The sequence below is a fragment of the Prionailurus viverrinus genome, chromosome C1, assembly GCF_022837055.1.
Source record: "Prionailurus viverrinus isolate Anna chromosome C1, UM_Priviv_1.0, whole genome shotgun sequence".
Taxonomy (NCBI): domain Eukaryota; kingdom Metazoa; phylum Chordata; class Mammalia; order Carnivora; family Felidae; genus Prionailurus; species Prionailurus viverrinus.
Genome location: NC_062568.1, coordinates 1,254,142 through 1,276,071, shown reverse-complemented (window position 1 = coordinate 1,276,071; position 21,930 = coordinate 1,254,142). Strand labels below are relative to the sequence as shown.

General features: G+C 54.6%; 1 protein-coding gene across 9 annotated transcripts in view; it reads left to right on the top strand.

Annotated features, from left to right (window-relative positions):
• The window catches only part of MROH2A (maestro heat like repeat family member 2A), a 44,832-nt gene that overhangs the window by 17,799 nt on the left and 5,103 nt on the right, over nucleotides 1-21,930 (top strand). For 7 of the 9 annotated variants that reach the window (XM_047870844.1, XM_047870845.1, XM_047870841.1 and 4 more), the window contains 20 exons: nucleotides 886-926; nucleotides 1,375-1,516; nucleotides 1,702-1,754; nucleotides 2,193-2,300; nucleotides 5,594-5,713; nucleotides 5,988-6,110; nucleotides 7,110-7,262; nucleotides 8,415-8,537; nucleotides 9,463-9,542; nucleotides 10,978-11,086; nucleotides 11,890-11,985; nucleotides 14,554-14,658; nucleotides 15,340-15,463; nucleotides 16,038-16,156; nucleotides 17,006-17,158; nucleotides 17,563-17,717; nucleotides 19,690-19,849; nucleotides 19,929-20,122; nucleotides 20,469-20,606; nucleotides 21,071-21,185. In XM_047870844.1, the coding sequence (XP_047726800.1) occupies nucleotides 886-926; nucleotides 1,375-1,516; nucleotides 1,702-1,754; nucleotides 2,193-2,300; nucleotides 5,594-5,713; nucleotides 5,988-6,110; nucleotides 7,110-7,262; nucleotides 8,415-8,537; nucleotides 9,463-9,542; nucleotides 10,978-11,086; nucleotides 11,890-11,985; nucleotides 14,554-14,658; nucleotides 15,340-15,463; nucleotides 16,038-16,156; nucleotides 17,006-17,158; nucleotides 17,563-17,717; nucleotides 19,690-19,849; nucleotides 19,929-20,122; nucleotides 20,469-20,606; nucleotides 21,071-21,185 (2,411 nt within the window). The remainder of the gene's footprint in view (nucleotides 1-885; nucleotides 927-1,374; nucleotides 1,517-1,701; nucleotides 1,755-2,192; nucleotides 2,301-5,593; nucleotides 5,714-5,987; nucleotides 6,111-7,109; nucleotides 7,263-8,414; nucleotides 8,538-9,462; nucleotides 9,543-10,977; nucleotides 11,087-11,889; nucleotides 11,986-14,553; nucleotides 14,659-15,339; nucleotides 15,464-16,037; nucleotides 16,157-17,005; nucleotides 17,159-17,562; nucleotides 17,718-19,689; nucleotides 19,850-19,928; nucleotides 20,123-20,468; nucleotides 20,607-21,070; nucleotides 21,186-21,930) is intronic. The other 2 variants (XM_047870842.1, XM_047870843.1) reach the window with 2 other exon arrangements.

Sequence of the window (21,930 nt, the reverse complement as noted above, 5' to 3'; positions counted from 1 at the left end):
TCTGAGGAGGGGTTGAAATGGAGCCAGCTTCCTTTGGCGGGTCATTCCTCACATCCGCTCCCCCTGCACCCCTCCCAGGACCTCACCCATGGAGGCTCAGGCTTTCTCCACATGTGACTTGTCTGGGTCCCATGGGAGTCGTCTGTAACCCCAGTGCAGCACTGTCCATGTCAGACTCTCCAAGAAGTGACTGGCCCCACCTAAGGGTGGAGTGACACTGCTCTTCCAAGGGGGCTGTTCTCGTGGGGCTGGGGCTTTGCTGGATGGGCGTTGCTGGTGGTGGGTGTGATTTTAGGAGCCCTTTAGGACCCAGGGACGGCAAATGGTGAAGGGTCTTCTTCATGACCTCCCCCGGGCTCTGGACTAGCACCCCCCCCCCCCCCACAATGTCTTTTTTTTTTTTTTTTTTTTTAATTTTTTTTTTTCAACGTTTATTTATTTTTGGGACAGAGAGAGACAGAGCATGAACAGGGGAGGGGCAGAGAGAGAGGGAGACACAGAATCGGAAACAGGCTCCAGGCTCTGAGCCATCGGCCCAGAGCCCGACGCGGGGCTCGAACTCACGGACCGCGAGATCGTGACCTGGCTGAAGTCGGACGCTTAACCGACTGCGCCACCCAGGCGCCCCCCCACAATGTCTTCTAAGCCCCAGCGCAAAGCGCAATTCTCCCTTCTTCCTAGGATCAACCAATTAAAATGATGTTCTTTATGGACCTATCACTGGTCCCTGTGCCAACCCATCCTCTGTTCTGGGGGCAATGGGATGCTTCAGGAAAGTACTTCTAGGGCAAAGCCCTTCTCAGGGGCACAGGGGCATGGGAGCATGGGGTGTTTCCCAGTATCAGCCGGGCAGCTTCAGCAGGGTCACATCTCCTTCTTCCTCAGTGGATCTGCCCGCGCCCCAGAAACTGCTAGCCCGTCTCCTGGTGAGTGGCTCATCCAGGCTGTGCCCTGGGCAGACTGAGGCCAGGGCCCGTGGCATCTCTCTCTTGAAAGCCCCCCCAAGGGAGGAGGGAGCTAGACACTTGGCAGGACAGAGCTTTCCAGGCCCCTTTGATTCCTCTTGGGTACATGTGGCAGGGGCTGTGTGCTCGGATGCCCAGGAACCTGCTGGGAACGTGCTCCCACATTCCTCTGCTCAGCCTCTGAGCAGCCCCAGCGCATCCCCAGGACACTGCCAAGGGCCCGCCTGCCCCCGGTGGGCCTTGCACGCACGCGTTCTGCTCCTTATGTTGACTCTGGGCATTAACCCACACTCTGCAGAAGCCTGGGGTGGGGAGAAAGCCCATGATCTTGCCCCTCTTCTTTCTGGGAACAAAGTGCCTGGGTGGGGGGCTGCCCTGCCCCACTGGCATCTGGGCGTCCCCCACCCAGGTGCTGATGTCATCTCCCTACAAGGGGGAGGGCCGTGGGATAGCCATGCTCAACCTCCTAAGGACCCTGAGCCAGAGCATCGCGCCCGCCATGGCTGACATGTGGGAGCTGGAGATCCCGCTGCTGGTCAAGTACCTGGAAGGTGAGGCGCCCGGGGGCCCCCTCCCCGCGTGCCTGCTGGCGTACTAATCACCTGGCTTGAAGTGGGGAGGGGACAACAGCATGTGCTGAGCCCATCCGTGGAGGGCTTCGAGTGCCTGACCCACGAGGGGGTCCCCAGAAGGGAGCAGCGGGAGAAAGTAGCACATGTGGGCCTTCTTTCTGCAGAACATACTGAGTTTACTTGGAATCAGAAGACCTGGGAGGACAAGCTAATTCAGGTGAGGACATGATCCAGCTTGCTGAGGTCGGGCCGGGAGAAAGGAGAAGAGTGCACGGGAGGGCCCTCGGCGGGGTCGGCATGGGGAGTTTAGGAGTCCTTGGAGGACACATTCTCCTTCTGTCCGAGAAGACTTGGGGAGCACCAGGCACGTCCACGGCTGTGTCTGCCAGCAGGGGAGAACAGAGAGCCTTCCAACTCGGGGAACCATGTGTTCAGGAAAGCAGCACGGGGTAACCCTCCTCCCTCCAGCATCAAAGCCACAGCTGTTCTCCAGGCTCACGGGATCAGGGTTCGATGGGTCGAGCAGTCTGGAGATTGGGGAAGGGGGCCAGAGAGGGTGAGTCACCACTCAAGGTCACACAGCCCTCCCGCAGCCTGGGAGAGGACAGGACTGGGGTCCTTGGGCACTGCCCACCTACATCTTCTGTCTCCTCAGTTTCTGAGAAACTCCCTTAAGAAGACTCGAGGTTCCAACTGGAGCTTGCGTCTGAGCAAAGAGCTGAACAACCAGATCGAAAGCTTTGACAGCCCCTCCCTGGAGAAGGTTTGTCCTCACAGCGTCAAGACAGTTCAGACAGGGAGGGGACACCAGGGACAGTGGGATGGAGTCCCGCACTGTGGGTGAGCCCAGCTGTACCTGCAGCTGTCCACAGGGTTCTGGGAGGAGAGGTGGGTGGCTTAAGTCAGTGGGTGTTTGTTTCTTGCTTTGTGTTGTTTTTCTTTAAAAGCCTGCTTTGCTGAAGCTGGGGCCTCCTCTCCAGTCGCCATCTTCCCCACCCTTCATCTCACTTTCCACCTGAAGTGGTCTCCTAGCAGAGTCCAACAGGCAAGGGCTGAGATGTGTGAGCAGGTTTTGGGAAATAGTGAAAATAGTGAGGGTGACATTGAGCCACGGAAGGCTAAAGGGGTGGCTGAGTTCTAGCTCGGCTGTGAAGAAGATGAGGCTGGGAGGGGGACAAAGGAAGAAAGAGTGGGCAGGCTGGGTTTAGAGCTGGACTCCCAACTGTCCCCATCCCCACCGGTAGATTGCTGGATGTTATTCCACACATCCGACTCATCCAGCTACTGGCTCATGACCACAGATGTGCATTTTGTTGTAAAAAGGTTTTTACAAAACTGTGAACATAGTTGAGAGAAATCAGAGAAGGTCTCAATCAACAGAAAGGATCCTGTGTTCATGGCCTGGAAGATGAGATAGTCAAGATGGCATGCTCCCCAAATCTATCTACATGTTCATTGTGATTCCTGTCATAAACCCAGCTGGCTTCTTTTCTTTTCTTTTCTTTTCTTTTCTTTTCTTTTCTTTTCTTTTCTTTTCTTTTCTTTTCTCTCTTCTCTTCTCTTCTCTTCTCTTCTCTTCTCTTCTCTTCTTTTCTTTCTCTTTTCTTTCTTTTTCTTTTTTCTCTTTCTTTCTTTTTTTCTTTCTTTCCTTCTCTCCTTCTTCTTTCTTTCTTCAGAGATTGACAAGCTACTCCTAAAAGTCATGTGGGAATACAGGGGGCCCAGAATAGCCAACATAATTATGATTAAAAGAAAGACAAAAGCTGGAGGGCTCAAATGTTGCAATTTCAACACTTCTTACACACCACTGCAGTGAACAAGACAATGCAGTGCTGGCATAAGGATGGGCAGACAGAGTGAGGTAATAGAATCGAGAGTGTAGAAATAAACCTCACATTTACTGTCAACTGATTTTGGGCAAGGCCTTCTTAGATAGATACACTAAACGTCCAAGTGATGACAGAAAAATAGATTAAGTTGGACATCATCAGAACTAAAAACTCTTATGTTGAAAGTCAAACCATCAAGAAAGTGCAAAGACAGCCCCAAGAATGAAAGAAAATATTTTCAGATTAAGTTCTTAATAAGGGATTTGTATCTAGGATATATAAAGAACTCTTATAACTCAATAACAAAAAGACAGGCCAGTTTAGAAATGGGCGAATGATATGAACAGACATGTCTTCAAAGAAGGTACATGCAGAGTGAATAAGTACACGAAAAAATGCTCGAGATTATTCCCATTAGGGAAAACACAAGTCAAAACCATAAGGACATACTACTTCACACCCACTAGGATGACTATAAGAAAAAAGACAGAGAACAAGAAGCATTGGTAAGAATGTGGAGAGATTTGAACACTCAAATATTGTTGGTGTGAATGGAAAATGGGGCAGCGGCTCTGAAAACCTGTCTGTCATTTCCTTGAAATGTTAAATATAGGGTTACCATATGACCTAGGAATTCTACTCCTAGTTGTACATGCTCAGGAGAAGTGGAAACATACATCCGCACAAAAACTTATACATAAATGTTCATAGTGTGATTCATACAGCCAACCACAGAAGCAACCCAAATGTCCACTAGTGGATGAAAGAAAAAACAAAACATGGTCTATCCATACAATGGAATATTGTTCAGCCATTAAAAGGAATGAAGTACTGATTTATGGTACAGAAAGGATGACCCTTGAAGACATTATGCTAAGTGACAGAAGCCAGATGCAAAGGAATGCAAGTGACCACATATTATATGATCCTGTTTACTTGAAATGTCCAGAATAGGCATCTTTTTAGGGATGGAAAGTAGATCTGTGGTTTCCAGAAGCTGCAGGGAGTGTCCAGCGATGCTAACGGGCAAGGGATTTCCTTTGGGGGGGGGTGACAAAAATGTTCTAAATTTAGATTGTGATGATAGTTACCCAACTTTGTGAATATACCGTTAAATTTGTAAACCTTAAACGGGTTGATTTTATGGTATGTGGATTATATCTCAATGAAGATGTCTGAGAAAAGGTTTTACAGGTGTCAGCCAAAAATTATGTTTATCCAAATAGATAGCCTTTGTAGGGGAGTATGTAAAATAACAAAAAACAAGTGTATCTTACAGATAGTCTTCTATCTTCAGATCTTATCTGATGTCAATTCAAGGACAGATATCCTTTTTATTAAAAAAATTTTTTAATGTTTATTTTTGAGAGAGATAGACAGAGCATGAGTAGGGGAGGGGCAGAGCAAGAGGGAGACACAGAATCCGGAGCAGGCTCCAGGCTCTGAGCTGTCAGCACAGAGCCCAAGACGGGGCTCAAACGCACGGACTGCGAGATCATGACCTGAGCCAAAGTCAGATGCTTAACTGGCTGAGCGCCCCAGATGCCCCAGACCAGGCTTGATTTTATATCCTGGTTGTACCCCTCCCCACCTGGTTTTTCATCTCCCCAAACAGCAACTGCATTTACAGTCTAGAGATGCTGTGTGGGTTAAATGAAATAATGCATGTTTGTTTTTGTATTTTTGTATTTTGTTTTTGTTTTTGTTTTTTGTATTTGTTTTTTGTTTTTGTATTTTTTCCAAATACACACACAAAACTCTTACAAATAAAAGAGAAAACAGGAGAAATGAGCCAATAGGACATGGGGAAAGAATACAGACAGGGATTCAGGAACAGGATCATGAGAATGTGCAAAGGTGATCAGCACTGCTAAAAATCAAAGAAATGCAAGAAAACGTGGATGGTCTGTCTCTCACTGGTAACATCCTATGTGACAGAGGAATGTGGGGAAATTGGTGTTCTTAGATTGGTTAGTGTGAGTTGAAACTGGTTCGACTTCCATAGGAGGGAAATTTGGTCCCCACTATTTATAATACGCTTGCCCGCAAACAGTCCGACGCTCCAGAATAACCTCGATGTTTATTTCAAAGAATGTACGAAATGCATAGATATCTGTGCATGAGAGAAAGAAATCTAGAGTGTTACGTAGGGAACTCTCCACGGCAGCAACCCCTGGAGGGTGGAGGAGAGAGGCTCGAAGCTCCCTCTGTTCCTGTGCCTTTCCAGGGCTTTCTGTATCGGGCCCTGGGTTTCACACTGGCCACAGGCCTGGAGGCCGACAAGGTAGAGACATTGCTGCTGGATCTGCTGTACAAGACAGACTATGGCAACGACTTTGACCGGGAGGTGAGGTGCCCTGCGGCCCCACCCCCATCCACCAGACCCCTCTGGTCCCTCGGGGATATGGGCACATGTGTGAAAGCTTGTGTGTGCATGAGCATGCATGCATATGTGTACTGGTGTGTGTGTGTGTGTGTGTGTGTGTGTGTGTGTCTGTGTGTGGACCTGTGTGTGCATAGGGGCGTCCATGCATATGCTTGTGTGTGTGTGTACGTGTGGGGGGCTCCTCCTCTGGCCGCTGCCCGCTGCCCTCACCCCCGCTGGCTGTGTCTGCCCGCAGGGTGTGATTCTGTGCTTTGGCCTGTGTGCCCGTGGCCAGGTGAAGACAGTGCTGAATGTGCTCCATGACTTTGAGGAGAGGATCCAGGAGTCGGAACAGTCCTGGCAGATCGGGGCTTGGCGGGTAAGGCACCCTCGCTCCACAGTCAAGTCTCTGGGGGTCGCATAGACCAGTGCTTTCAGCACCAGCCAAGGTGCCTGCTAGATCTCAGTAGCAAACTCCCCCCGGTGTCACCTGTCCCCAAAATGACTGACATCCGGAGACCTCCCCCCAACAGAGCTTTTCAGGGTGCGTCCTTTCAGGGCCTAGATATTGCAAAGGAGCGCTAGCCCACCGTGGGCTCTGCAGAGCAGCACTGGGTGCTGATGGGAATTCAGAGTCCCAGGCCTCACCCACACCCACTGGATCTGAAGAGGCTGCTCAGGTAGCACTCAGTGTAGGTATTTCCACGGGTCAATGGCATGGGGTGCAGGGCGATCATGCCCGCCGTCATATAGAAGAGAGCACTGAAGCTTGTCCAAAAGCATGCAGACGGCCACTGAGCCGAGAAGCCAGGAGCCAGGCCAAGGCAGCCGTGGGCCGACCGCTCGAGGGGGCCCCTCTGCCGCAGGGTCACAGGTTGGCTGAGGCCCCAGTAGGCAACCATCCAGAGTCACCGATGCCTCAGGCTTTGGCCTTGACCCAGGACCCTCGCCCCGGGCGTCTGGTAGTTTGGATGGAGAGAATCAGGAGCATCCCAGGCCCCTGCCCCAGCTTCTCCACAAAGCGGGATCTGAGACGTGGATTCGTATCTGAGGCCTGGCAGGGCACGGGCAGCCCTGCGCGCCCTCCGTGGTGGGTTCGGTGGCCTGTAGCACCTCATCCCGGCATCACGACAGCCCCTGGCCCAGAGCAGGGCCTGGCAAGGAGTAGGAGCTCAGTAAGGTGTGTTGAACGGATGAGGGAATGAATGAGCGTTTCAAGATATCAGTGGAAGCGCCTTCTGCTGACTCAGTGGCTCCTTTGGTCATGTGACCGGAGACTGTCCACATGCAGCTGGGGTGGCCAGCTGAACCCCGACACCCCCCTCTCCTCCCCCACCCCCCCCGCCGGTGGTTCTTCCTCTTCTGGCTGGGCTCGCAGAAGGACCATCCCTGGAGGCGGGAGACGGTGAAGGGCGCCCTCATGGTCATGTACAGCTGCGTGGCCTCGTACTGTCACCCCCAGATGCTCCTCACCCACGTGGACACCCCCATCACCGCTAAGATCATTCACCACTTCTCCAGCAGCTGCCAGGTAACCCCGGGAGGCCGCACCCCCCACCCAGAGCCGGGCTGGCAGAGAGCCACCTGCCTTGTAATCCGAGCACCCCGCCCCCCACCCCAAGTAGGCACCAGGAGTCCCACCTGACACCCAGCTTTGGGGAAGCCCATTTTTTCAAACTGGGTGTTCTCGGCTCCAGGGGGAGGTAGGGGACGGCCTTCCCCAGCCCAGTGCCAAGTGGGCGGTTATGGGTCCCGGAAGTCACGGGACAGGTGCCCCCTCTTCCCAGCCTCGCTCTCTCCCTCAGCCCTCGCCTCTGCCCCCTCCCCTCCCGGCATCTGACCCAAGACAAGGAGTGGGGTCTTCAGGGATGTAGAGAGGCTCGCTACTTTCTTGGAATGGCAAGGAGGGGGAAGCACAGAAGGGAGCAAAAGCTATTTCGTTATTGTTTCTGAAGTTGTGGCAAGATACGCATAACACAATTTGCCATCGTCATCATTTTTAAGGTGCGCAGTTGGGGGGCGTTAAGTACATTCACATCATTGTGCAGCCGAGGCCACCAGCCCTCTCCAGAGTTCTTTGTCCCGTAAAACGGCCACTCTGGGCCCGCTGAACACATGCCCACGCCCCCTCTCCCCAGCCCCTGGCAACGCCCGTCCCACTCTCCGTCTCTCTGAAGTGACACCCACAAGCGTCGCATTTAACTGGGATCACACACGGGTTGCCTTTTTGTGGCTGGCTTATCTCACTTAGCCTCAGGTCCTCAAGGCTCGCCCATGCCTTAAAGGCGAAAACGATTTTTATCTCAACTTAGATTTTTACCTCAACGTGTCTCTTGGGCGACACGCAGGGCATGGTGCCCCTGGCGGGTGAATGGTGTGAGCTGACCGGCATTGGTGTTCTTAGGGGGGTTGAGGGAGGTGGCGTTTTCAGAACGCTGTGCCTTGTCCGGCACCTGGCTGGCACCCTGGCCTTGTGGCAGAAGCTCGGGCAAGGTGGCCGAGGGACAGAACGAGGCCTGCCATCTCTCAGGGTGCCCTTGACTCTGCCTCTTCCTTGGCGCAGAGGAAGGAGTGTCCTCATGCCGTGGCGGGGTCCTTATGAGAGCTGTGGCTTGGGCAGCCTGAGTCTTTGGGCTCACTCCCGATGTGCTACCTCCTTTCCCTCTTCTTGGTCTGGGCGCAGGACATCTGTCTCAAAATGGCCTTCCTGAAGAGTGTGGTGCAGGTCACCGATGCCATCGGGAACATCAAGGACCTGGAGGACTTTGAATTTGCCCAAAAGATGAGCCTCACTGGCATTATAATAGTAAGTCGGGTGAGAGGCGTCCTTGCTCCCGGGTGGTTTTGGGGTCTGACTACTGACTGGTTTCTCCTCGCTCAGAGGTTTTCAGAGTCCCCGAGGGCATCTGAGGGACAAGGGGGCCGCGGGGGTCACTGAAGCCCCTCCCTGTCTCAGTTCCGCTCCCAGCCAACCGTAGGAGTTCCGAGTACAATATCTGTCTATCTGACAAAGGGTTTGATGGCCAGGGAGCCTGTGGTGCCCGGAAGCGGCTGGGAGACAGAGGGCCCCCGGGTCTGCCCCGTGGCGGCCCCGTGTGTTTCTCCACAGGGGGGGACCTAGATTCGGCCGCAGGCAGGTCTTAAAGCTCTTTTTTTTGCACAGAACTTCAGTAAGATCTAGAAAATGTCAACTGCCTAAAGGCAAGAAGCCGCGACAGAGGCTGATAGAGTTGTGGGAGACACAGCCCTTCATCCCCAGACCTCCCCACTCCCTCACGATGCCCTGGGCCCCTGGAAAGCACCGCAGCTGCTTGGGAAGCTGTGCCCGAGGGAAGTGACGTGGGGTGGAACAGGAGGCCCCAAGAAGGAAATGAGCACGCCTGCTCCCGCTCTGGGCCGGCAGCGATCCGTGTGTCATTTCACGCTAGCCGGGCACTGTTTTACACGTGACGGCTCAGGCGGGGGAGGCAGTTTGCCCAGGGACGCACGGCGAGCAGGTGGCGGGCCTGAGCGAGAAGCTCCGGTCTGTCTGGAGCCCCCTCCTTCTCACACCAGATTTTGCCGCCTCCCCGAAAATGCTAAAAGGCCACGTGATCCTGAAAAGAGCGAACGTGGTATGGGTGTCCACACCCCACAAAGTGCCAGGCCTTGGACACTAGCCCCCCCCCCCACTCACTGTCCTCTCTGGTGGGCTCTGGGTGGCTCATTCACCACCCTGCTGTGCCGGGCAGGCCACCATCAAGGCGGAACCCACCGACAGCCTGGTTTCTCCTGTGCGGACCATGGCGATAGAGGCCCTCTCGCACCTGAGGTGAGCTGGGCCCCTGTTCCGGCCCGGGTGTCTCCGTGGGGAGAGGCAAAGTCCAAGACCACCCCTCAGTGTTCCTTGGGGGGCCACACCCACTTTGCCTCCCTGCCTCTGCAGCAGGGGTCTCGGGCAGCAGCCCTGGGGCGCTGGGCCATCTAGTTGGGTTGGGTGGGGTCAAGGAATTCATTTATTGATACGGTACTGACGCAGTTAATACAAAGTAATATAATACCTAAGGTTTGCCCTCCTGGAGCCGTCCATTCACTGGTGGGGAAGTAGGGAAGAGGAAGAAGTTATGGAACATCAGTGGTTAGAGTGGCCAGGTGGTCTCTGGGAATTCCGCACCCGTCGGGGCAGATGCAGTGTTTAGTCTCATAACCACCTGTTGCTTGAAGAGGCAGCACATAGGCAGATTTGAAATAAATTTCACACACATGTCTTCGGGGACTCGGAGGTAAGATGAACACATGCAGAAGGAATCATGGGTCAGAGCTGAGTATTTGTGGGTGAACAGCAATAACAAAAAAAAATCTGAGGCCAGAAGAAGAAAGGGCTATGAACAAGATGCAATTCTGTTGATACAACAGGGGAGATCAGAAGGCATTGGCATCTGGCTTTTGACCTGGGCTTACACAAAGGAAGACGATCTGTGTAGGAGCTGGAGGTCCCAGCAGGGTGAAATGTAGGACCCCTTTGGGGGGCAGTAGTTTAAAGTTAAAATGGCATGGCAGCTCCCAACCAGGGAGGCACAATAGAGCCAGCTGGGGACCTGTGAACAATACCGATATCCTGGCTCCACCTCAGACCTTTAAATAAGGATCCCTAGAGCCTGGTTGTGGCCGTTGGGTACCTCAGAGCTTCTCCAAGTCATGCTAGTGAGCACCTAGGCTTGGGAACTATTGATGAAGGGGTAGGAGAAGGGCGCCCATCGGGCAGCCAGCTACCACCCCTGAGAATTCACTAAAGCTCAGCCGGCTGGGCTCCTCTCCAGAGTTTTTGATTCAGTAGCTCTGGGGTAGGGCCAGAGAATTTGCATTTCTAAGAAGCACCAAGGTGATGTTTCTGCTGCCGGTGCAGGTATTCCGCTTGAAAACCCTTGGGCCAGGGCCAGCCTCTGAGGCAGAGTCCATGGTCAAGGCCAGGGAGTAGCAGTGGAATATTTCTGAGCAGGAGAGGGAGAGGCTGAGAGCAGGCAACAAGAAAGAGAGCTGGCCTTGGGTCCCTGGGTCTCCCCATCGATCGCAGACACAGTCACTGGATACTGGCGACCGGGTGAAGCCAGGGCACCTGGGGAGGGATGCATGCCTGCACCCTCAACCGAGGAAGCTGGTCTCTCCCTCATTCTGTGACATGCCTCTGCACCCTGGACTGAGCAGTGGGGTGGCTGGGTCTCAGTCCCCCTCTGACCACCCCTCTTGTCCACTTCTTCTTCCCTTAGCAGTCTGAAGCCTTTCTACTCCACAGAGGAAAACAATGAACTGATGGATATCAGTATTCACTCTGTCATTTCTCTTCAACCCCCACTAGAGGACAATGAGTCCATTCAGGTAGGTCCCTCTGGGCCACCTCATTTTCTGGGTCAGGTCTTAGAAGTTTCCAATAACTTGGGCAGGGCTGAGAGCCCACCATCCTCAACCATCTGTGAGTGCAGCAAAGTGCAGTAGGCTCTATTAGTTAGTATAAAGTAATGCTAGCTGCTGTAACAGCTAAACCCTGAGATCTCCATGATTTAACAAGAAGATTTATTTCACACTCAAGTCAAGTCCAGCTGGCAGTGGGGGTGGAGAGGGAGCTGCTGTGTGCAATTATTCAGGAACCGAGGCTGGCAGAGGCCCCACTATCTTCCATGCGTGGCCCAAGGTCTCCGTGGGTACTGACGTCTGGTAGAGGAAGAGAGAACGAGAAAGGGTGTCGAGGATGTATGAGCCACTCTGCCCGCTTCTCGTTGGCCAGAACTCAGTCACATGGCTATGCCTAGATGCAAGGGGTGCTGGGAAATGTAGTTCCTGACTGGATGGCTGTTTCCCAGCAACAAGTTGGAGAAGGAGGACAAATCTTTTGTGGACAGGTAGCCATTTCTGCCTCAAAGTCCTGGTCCTGGATGGGGAGTCAGAAGAACTGGATTCTGGGAGTTCAGTTTCCTCCTTTGGAAAATGGGTTCCTCTTCAGAGGTGGTCTTGTGTGTCACATGAGAATTTGGGTGTAAAGAACCCAGTCTAAGCAGAAGTAAAGGGGTGGTTTTCAGATCATTTCATACTTCCCAGCCCTGGCACGGGTCCTTGCAGAGTCCTGGTGGGTGGCTGTGCACACTCCCTCAATGCTGCCCAGTGCTCTCCTCTCTTGGCCATAGACCCTGTACGCAAATGCGCTTCAGGCCCTGGAACACCTGATGGAGGGCCTCATGCAGAGGCAGCTGGACCCCAAAGGGCTGCAGGAAATGGTACATGTGAGTTCCTTGGTGGAGGGCCAAGAGCCAGGGATGGCCACGCCCCTCAGAAAGCTGGTCTGAGGGCCAGATTCTATGGAAAACAGGGGTATGTGTTAAAAATTGTTTTGGTAACTGTATTTTGATACAATTTCAGATTTGCTGAAAAGTTGCAAAAACAGTACAAAGAACTCCTGTATACCCTTCACACCTTGATTCACAGTTCTTACCAGTTGTCACATTTTCTTTATCTTTCTTTCTCTTCCCTTATCTTTCTTGTTGTACACACACACACACACACACACACACACACACACACACACTTTTTGAACCATGGAGAGTTACTTGCAAACATCAAGGACAAGAATGCCCTCTTATATAAAAATGGTACAATGATAAAAATCATGAGGTTTCATGTTGATGATACCACGCTGTATTCTAATCAATGGCCAATACTGAAATTTCACAAATTGTCCCAATAGTATCCCCAATAGGTGTTTCCCCCATCTAGGCTCTAAGCGGGATTACCCAATGTGTTTAGCTGCCACGTCTCTTTAATCTCCTTTAATCTGGAAAAATTCCTCAGTCTTTCTTTATCTTTCATAATATTGGCATTTTTGAAGGGCATTGGCTAGTTTTTTTTTTTTTAAATCGGGTTGTTTGCTTTCTTATTGAGTTTTCAGAGGTTTTATATATTCTGAAAGCAAGTCCTTATAAGATATGTGATTTACACATATTTCCCCCCAGTCTGTGATGTATTTTTCATTGATTTCATAGTGTCTTTTGAAGAACAGAAGCTTCAAAATGTTGATGAAATCTAACTTATCATTTGTTTTCTTTAATGGATCATGGTTTTGGTGTTATACCTAAGAAGTCTGTGCCTAACCTAAGCTCACAAAGATTTTCTTTTGGAAGTTTGTAGTTTCAAGTTTTATAATTAAGTCTATGAAACATTTTGAGTTAGGTTTTGTATATGGTGTGAGGTATGGATCAAAATTTGTTTGGGGGCCTCTGGGTGGCTCAGTTGGCTAAGTGTCTGACTCTTGATTTCAGCTCAGGTCATGATCTCATGGCATTGTGAGATCAAGCCCCAAGTCAAACTCTGCATGGAGCCTGCTTGGGATTCTCTCTGTCTCTCTCTGTCTCTCTGTCTCTCTGTCTCTCTGTCTCTGTCTCTCTCTCTCTCTCTCTCCCCGTCTCTCTCTGTCCCTCCCCTGCTTGTGCTCACGTGCATGCATGCTCTTTCTAAAAACAAGTAAATAAACATTAAAAAAATTGTTTGTTTGCTTGCTTATACACAGATAACCAGTTGTTCCAGAACCATTTGTTGGAAAGACTTTTGTCCATTGAACTATCTTTGCATCTTTGTCAAAAATCAATTGGCCATGTATGTGTGGGTCTGTATCCGGTACCTGTTCTGCTCCATTGATGTATTTGTCTGTCTTTACACCAATGTCATCCTATCTTGATTACTGTAATGTTAGTTATAATAAGTCTTATGACCAAGATCAGATAGTATGAGGCACTGACTTTGTTCTTTGTTGCTGCATTTTACAAATATTCATACGTTGTGTTCCCATTTGTTTCAGTTAAAAATACATTTTAATTTCTCTTTTAATTTTTTCTTTGACCCATGGGTTATTTAGAACTTCCCAAATGTTGGAAGACTTTCCAGAGATCTTCCTGTTTTTGATTCCTAATTTAAATCCGTTGTGGTCTGAAGACATACTTTGTATAATTTGAATCCTTTAAAAATTTTTTTTTATGTTTATTTATTTTTGAGAGAGAGAGAGAGAGAGAGAGAGAGAGAGACAGAGTGTGAGTGGGGCAGGGTCAGAGGGAGAGGGAGACACAGAATCCGAGGCAGGCTCCAGGCTCTGAGCTGTCAGCACAGAGCCAGAGGCGGGACTCGAACCCACTGACTGCGAGATCATGACCCCAGCCGAAGTCAGTTGCTCAACCCACGGAGCCATCCAGGTGCCCCAAATCCTTTTAAATCAACCGAGACTTATTTTGTTGCACAGTATGGTCTATCTTGGTGAGGGCTCTGTGTGCACCTGTATATTGTGTTGGGTGGAGTGTTCCTAAACATCAGTTAGACCAAGCTGGTTGGTAGTGTTGTTCAAGTTTTCTCTTTCCTTCCTGATTTTCCATCTTCTTGTTCCTCAGTTTCTAAGAAAGAGGTACTGAGGTCTCTGAATCTCACCATCGATGTATTTCTCCTCCGAGTTGTAGTAGTTTGGCCTCATGCACTGCTACTGCTACTGCATGTGTGAACATTAAGGCCCTGGGGTGCAAGGTGGGCGACGATCCTGCCTCCTTCACCTGCAGGCAAACATTTGGAATGAGGCCGAACACATCAGCCAGGCGCCATCTTGGTGAGGCTAGCTGGGGACTGTGGACTCTCTGTCCACAGCCGCATCTCCCTTGCAGGGGTGCCCAGAAGGAGAGGCAGAAGTATCCAGAACCACCCAACACCTCTGGAAGTCAGAGTCTTGAGTGGGAGAGACAAGGCGGGCAATAGCCAGCTGGGAAAGGCTGGCCTTGGGATTTTAATGTCCCCTTCTGTGTTCTGGGCTCTACCCACAGCTCCTGGAAAAGTGGATCTTGTCGGAGAGAGAAGGGGAGCGGGAGAAGGCCATGAATCTCCATCTCCATCTCCTGCAGATCCACGTGCAGAGCGTCGGTGTCTGCGTGAGTCCCGGGGCACTGATCCCCCAGCCTGCTGCTCTGACACCCACAGCAAAGTTCCCGTCTCGATCCCTGAGGAGAGGGAACACTTTATTTTTTAAGCTTATTTATTTATTTTGAGAGGGACAGAGAGAGTGCAGGAGGGGCAGAGAGAGAGAGAGAGAGAGGGAGAGGGAGAATCCCAAGCGGGCTCTGCACTGTCAGCATGGAGCCTGACGCCGGGCTCGAACTTGCGAAAGCAAGGCCAGGGCCTACCCTCATGCTAGGTTTGAGGCCAGACGCTGTGCAGAAGGCATCACTTGGATTTTCTGACATAATTCTCACAACATCCCCTGAAACGGGAGGCTCCGTTAGATGAGGAACACGAGGGCACCAGGCTAAGCAGCCTGCCCAGGCTACACAGCTAGGTTGGCAGGGTGGGAGGGGGGGGGAGTTCACATTTGAACCCAGGTTTCAGTTACAGGAACAAGGCAGGTGCCCTGATATAGAGCCTGGGCCTGCAGCTGGAGGGGCAGGGCCTGAGCCAGAACCCTTGCATCCTGGCTGCTCTGCCTCCAGGGGCCCCACTGGGGTACCTTCGAGCAGGGCTCACCCTCTCTGGTTGCCCGTTATGCCACCCCTGGGCAGCCCCTGGTGTGCATGGATGGACAGAGGGTGTGAGCCTTGAGGTCTCCTGTCCCTCAGATCCCCTTGAAGCTGGGGCAGTTTGGCACGCTGGCTGGACTCATTGCCCCTCGCACCTGTGACTCACACACAAGAACCCGCATGGCCTCGATGGATGTCCTGTCCAGCCTGCTGGATCTTCATGGTATGGAGACATGAAGACATCGAGGCTGGGAGGGGTGTCAGCTGTGGGGCAATCCTAGGGGAGCATGGCCTCTCTGTATAGACAAACAAGGGTGACCAGCAGAGGTAATGGAGGGGATGCAGAACTTGGTGAGAGGCCATGGAAGTTTCTGGAGGGAGAGGCTCCCTGGTTTGGCACAACTCACCGAGGGCATGTCCTGGGTATTAAGGGGCCTCACTGGGAAAACGACAGCTCAAAGATACCAAGGACACAGCAGAAGCGGCCAGACATGACCTCAGGGGCACATGCGGGGTGGTGACCTTCAGAAGGGAAGACTCTGCCTCTGGCTCACCAGCTGGTGGCCTCCCAGAAAGCAGGCATTTGAGCTGTGTGCAGAGGTGGTGTGGGGAGACAGGGCAATGAAAGCAAAGGCAAGAAGAGATGGGATGTTCAGATGCTGGACGGTGGTCCAGGCCCTCAGAGCCAGGGAGCCCCTAACCCCAACCCCATGGGCCAGGGCAGGAAGCCATTTTGACGTGGCCTGTGGGTGGGTCCTTTGTCCTTCTGATCGTGTCTAAAATTGTGTTCCCCGCAGCAAGCCAGACCTGCTCTTTGTGGGGCCCTTCCGAGGAATTGGAGCTTGCAAAATGTAAGGAGGATCTCCAGGGCTTGGACATGGAGGAGATTTTCAGTGCGTCTTCCAGAATCGCCAAGGTGACACGCTGGGAGGGTCGTGTCGGCTCCTGGGCTGGACTCCAGTGCCTGGACCATGTCTGAGGCCTGGGACCTTGCTCAGCCTGGCCACACAGGCTTCGTCCTCCTCCAGGGGATCACAGTCCCCATGGCTTTTGGTCCAACCCACGCCCTCTGTATCTAAACGGTGTGCGATATGTAAGTTCCCCGCTGTGATGCCTGGCACGTAATAGGTACTTAACAGTCCCACAGTCCCCACCTACCTCGTCTCCATGCCTATGATGTGCTGCACTGAGGGTGGAGGGGCCCCAGGAAGAATTAAACTCGGGATCCTGCACAGCGGTGTTGGCCCATGGGCACACTAGACCCCCAAACTCTCAGAGCTGCAGAGGGGCGGGGTCACTTCCACCTCAGGGGGCCGAGGTGGCTTTCTGGAGCAGGGGGCCTGTGGGGGGAGGCAGGATGATGTCACGAGGCGCCAGGGCTCAGGGCACAGCTTGAGGGAAGGAAACATGGGCAACGTTCGGGTAAAGCTTCCTGAGCAGAGTTCAGGTGGGGTGGGCGGCGTTGGGTACGTGAGGTGTGGGAGAGGTTGGGGAACCTTCCAGAAGAAGCCTGTGAAAGCTGGACTGAGCTGTGAGTCTTTGAGGTGGGGGAGTAACACCTCGAGCGGGCTGGTGAGGGGGCCGGTGAGATGCCGGGCAGGGGGACGGGTAGGAGGCCCTGGCGATGTTTTGAGAGATGGCGGGGGCCCGGGCTGGGGCTGCGATGTCGGGCGGAAGAGGGGGGCATCGGCGATGACAAGTGGGGGCAGGGCGTTGGCCCGAAACTTGGTTGTTGAACCCCAGGAGGGCTGTGCTCTGGTCCTAGGTGGTTTGCATGCAGTTTAACTGTGACGAGGTGGTCTCGCTCATCCAGAAGCTTTGTGAGAACATTGGGGCCATGGACCTGTGGCATGACAAGGCCTCCGTCACCTGGATAGGCACCTTCCTCCAGAGGCGGACCAAGGAGCTGGAGGACAAGGTAGCAGAGCTGTGGCTGGGCCACCCGAGGCCTGGGGCTGCCCGGGGCGCCTAGGCTAGAGGGACACGTAAGGGCCCGGCCACACTCTCTGAGAAGGCCTCCCCAAACCCTTGGTTGTAAAGAGGAGGAGAAAGTGGAGTTCTGGAACGAGAAAGAGACACGCTGAAGGTAGCCCGGTTAGTAAGTGGCCAGTGGGCCAGACGCCCATGGCTCTCTCTCCCCGAGCATACTGCCCCCTACATAGAAGACATGATAAAATCCGGGAAGAGACCAAAAGATGAGCTGGTGGCTTAACCTGCCCGCTGTCCAGTTGGGCGAGAGTCCCTGGAGGAGGGGTGTGCGGTGGGGGAGGGCAGACGCCGTGGGGGCCCAGGCTGTGCCGGTGATGCCCCGCCCCTCCCCAGGTGGCTGAGATCCTGGGTGCCATCTTGGTCCACCTGCCCGTGGCGGACCACCCGGAAGTGCGGCGTCTCCTCATCGAGGGCATCCTCCTGCTGGCGCACTACCACCAGGAGACGGTCCTCACATCGCTCCTGAGGCAGCCCCTGCCCATGGAGAGGTGGGCGCCCCGGACAGGGAGCCACAGCCCCCGGGCCATGCCTGCCTCGCCACCACCGACGTATCTCAGGACGGGGTCTTGAGTGGTGCCACGTCTGACCCTGGGCTGGCTCAGACGCTCTCCCTGCCCCTCCTGCGGGAGGTGTGGCCCCTGAGGACCATGGACTTAGAACCCCAGGGTTACAGGTCCATCCTACGGAGCTGGAGTCCAGACCCTGCAGTTTCTCAGTCGTCCCCTCTGGACCCTGCCCACGGCAGCCCTTTCCTTCTCTGTGGAGAACAGAACTCTGGGCACCCTCTGAGTTTGGGCCACTCTAGGACACACCTGAGGACGTGGCCACCAAGGCCCGGGCGGGCCTCAGAGGGGCTCCACCCTGTCCCTCTGTCCTTCCAAGTGCTGCCCTGAGAGGGGATGTCCAGGTGCCCAACGGATGACCTGGCAGGACCTCATGCCCCTCAGGTGGCCTCATGACCCCCTGCTTCCCGGTGTTATCCTCACGGACTGCTGAGTCCCCGCATCTCTGTCACCGTGTCACACAGGCAGCTGGCAGCATCTCACCTGACCGGGGGCGTGTGTTTGCGATGGTACCGGGGTTCCCTGGGCACAACCCAGAAAGGGGTGGGCGCTGCCCCCAGAGCAGCCAAGGCTGCGGAGCAAAGACAGGCCTGGAGACCGTTGGTGGAGGGAGAGGGGACAGGTGTCACCCAGCAAGCTGTCACATGAACAGAGAGGCCTCAGATCCAGAACCTCAAGGGCTGGCCCGGGCGAAAGGCAGGCCTGGCTGTGCTGTGGGTGGAGGGCAGTGCGGATTGCTTGATTTGATGGGGGACGGTGGCTTTCGGAGCAGTGCTGAGTGCGGGGCGGGGCGGGGGGGGGGGCGTGCAGTGCAGGCCCCTGTGTGGCCTCCGTGAGGCTGGCGATCTTGGCGGCCCGGGTCACGCTGGCTTTCGCTATACTGGTGAGCTATCGCTGTGTAACAAACTGTCCCTACCTTGGAAGCTCAGAACAACCCCTGTTATTATCTCAGTTTCCACGGTCAAGAATCTGGGGACGGCAGAGCTGGGGACTGTGTTCAGGGTCTCACGGGGTGGCGGCCAGGCTGAGATTTTCTGGAACCCAGGTCGTCCCTCAGGCTCACGCGGTTGTTTCTTGCCGTCGCAGGCTGAGGTCCTGCTTTCTTGTCTCCTTACACCCCGACGTCTCCTTTATGAGAAGTGGTTGCTGATGAGCCCACGTGCCCACGCCTCCGTTCGGTTCCCGCCACCGGGCACCCGGTCAGGTGCCCTCCCAAGCCCAAGCGTGTGATTGGCTTTGTGGATTCACACGGGCCGTGTCTGCCTCTCCTTGTTCCGTTGGATCTTGGCAGACTTGCCACTTTAGCCCTTTTAGAGCCCCCCCAGACCCCCGCTCCCCTGCACCTGTGCACACCCGGCCCGTTAACCTATCCTGGGGACCTTCCCTTCTCGGCAGAGCCACAGGCTTGGACTTGGGGGGCGGGGAGCTGCTTCAAATGCAGTCTGGCAGGCTACCTGGCCTCTGCAGGCCTCCTGCCCCCTTCTGTGGGCTACAGAGATGAAAACATCGTCCTCAAAGGCGTGTTGAGAGCAGGAGGCGCTGTGCTCTCTGCAAGCTGCTTAGGACCCGACAGATTGGGTCCTTGGCAGCTGTTGCTGGACGTACCTATAAAATCATCGGAGAGGAGGCCTGGCAGGTGCCTCTAAGGTCACCTAGTGGTGGAGCCGCAGTTTCCCGGGGGCGAGGGGGAGGGCGTGGCAGAGAAAGACAGCAGCATGTGGAGTCACGGACCTGGGTTCTAGTTACGCAACCTTTAGGCAGCTCACTCCACCTCCCTGATGTTCAGCCTCCGGAGTCTAACCCGTACTCAGGGGCTCGCCTGGGGGTCCAAAGGGGCTCTTACCTGCCAGGGTACGAGGTGGGAGACCCACAGTCCTTGTCTCTTGTCTTTGGTTAGCCACCTGACGGAGGTGTGGCTGGCTGTGGCTGAGAACGTGCCCTTTGCCCGAACGATGCTCCATGGGCTGATGGGCCGGCTGCAGGCGAGGTTCACCCCCAGGGCCAATGCCACCTCCAAAGCTGACATCTGGCGCCTGGCCGCGGTGGACCCTCTGATGGTGAGTCACAGGGGCGGGCCCCGGGGCTCCGTGGGGGCTCAGAGTAGGAGCCCTGACGCCTCAGCCCTTGTCTCTGCAGACCCTGTGCACCATTCACCTCCTCATCCAGAAGATGGATATGGACGACAAGGTCCTGGACCTCTTCCCCGACCTCATCTACACCCTCCTGCTGCAGCTCAGCGGCAGCCAGGGGCCAGAGGCTGTGTCGCCTGTCCTCAAGACATGGAGACTCGTCCACATGGGGACCCTGCCCAAGGAGATCAATCTGCAGAGGTGCTCTTGAGGGCGGGGGTGGGTGGGTATGGCGGGCAAAGCAGTGGGCCCGAGCTGGACGTCGCCTCTTGGAAGTCACAGATCCCAAGAGTCACCTCTACCAAGAGGCCTTGTTGTCCTCTCCTGATGGGGAGAAGCTTCTGGAAGCAGATCCCACAACCCTCCCTCACATGAGTTCAGCACGGTGTGGTTTTTGCTGTTCGAGGACCCACTCTGCCACGTGATCGCCCTTAGCTCCTTGAGCTCGGCCCGGCGGACAGGGGGACCCCCTCTTCTCTGAGCCGGGTTCAGTGCCTGGGGGCGCCCGGGGTAAGCTTCATCGAGACATAGCCCCACCTTCCTCCAGGATCACGATCAAGTCCATGAAGCTTCTGTTCAGAAGACTCAGCAGCGAGCAGCTGGTTCGCATGCTGGAGGAGCAGGGCGTGTGGAGCCTCCTGCAGACTAGCTCCACGTTCCTGCAAGGCGCGGGCCTGCTGGCCAGGTGGGCGTCCGGGCTCCCCGTGCCGGGCAGTGGGACCTGCGGGGCCGTCTCCTTGCTGGAGGTCTAGATCACGGCTGCATGCCTCGCTCCCGAGGCGACCCATGTCCCAGACTCTGGGGTGGCAACGTATAGGGCAGAGGGAATCTTTTATTCCAACCCTTCCCCCTCCAAGGCAGGAAACGTGAGGTCAGAGGCAGGGTGGGGCTCGCTCGAGGCCACAGGGGGCAGGCGGAGAGCTCTTCCTGGGTCCAGGTCACTCACGAGTGGCCCTCATTCGAGTCCCTTTTTATAAAAAGGAAACGAAAAGTGGGTACTCCAGCGAAACCCTGACCAAAGCCCTCTGGTGAGGAGGGAGAGGCCCAGAGAGGTTAAGACATGGCCCCCGGGCGCCCAGCCCCAGAGCAGCTCCACAGGGCAGCGGCTGAGCAGCCCTCCCGGCCCCCTGGCCTTGTCCCCCCCTGCAGGTTCTGCATGCGGAACATGGAGGGCTACAGGCAGCGGCTGTCAGAGCTGGTGCTCAGGGGCATGGACTCGGATGTCCTCAGCTGTCGCATCAGCAGCACGGCCGTCTGCGTGGAAGTGAGGCTCAGGGCGCGGAGGGCTGGGTGGGCTGGGGTGGGGGCTAGGGGGTGCCCCCCCAGCTCCTCTCTGGGGCAAGAGCCCAGGCTCTGAGGGGCATCTGAGTCAGGGGGCGGAGACTGTCCCACCCCGTAGGGGACGTGTTCATTCACTGGTTCGTCACACCATCCGGGGTGCGCATCTAAGTGAGGCGTGCTGTGCTGAGTGCCGGCAACACCCAGGAGCCTGGATGAGGGCACCTTGGCTCTCGCCGGGGTCGGTGGTGCTGGGGGAGGCCTCCCAGGAAGGTTTTGAGGGGTCAGCAGGGCTTTGCCAGGCAGGAAGACCGGGGAAGGGTGTGATGGCTGCTGGGGTCCAGTTCCCCTTCTGTGCAGTTGGGGCACTTTCGGGGTCCTGAGGGAATTGGCCAGAAAACTTTTAGGAGAAATTGTGTTGGCTGCATGATGCCCAACATGCTTTAGGCGCCCAACATCACCTAGGGCAGCATTGGCAACCTTTTTCTGTAGAAGGCTGGATAGTACATTTCCCATTTTGGAGTCACCAATTCGGTGTTTCGTTTTCTTTAGGTTTATTTTAAAAAATTTTTTTAGTGTTTATTTTTGAGAGGTGGGGGAAGGGCAGAGCGAGAGGGAGACACAGAACCCGAAGCAGGCTCCGGGCTCCGAGCCGTCAGCACGGAGCCCGACGCGGGGCTTGACCTCACGAACCCTGAGATCATGACCTGAGCCGCAGTTGGACGCTAAAC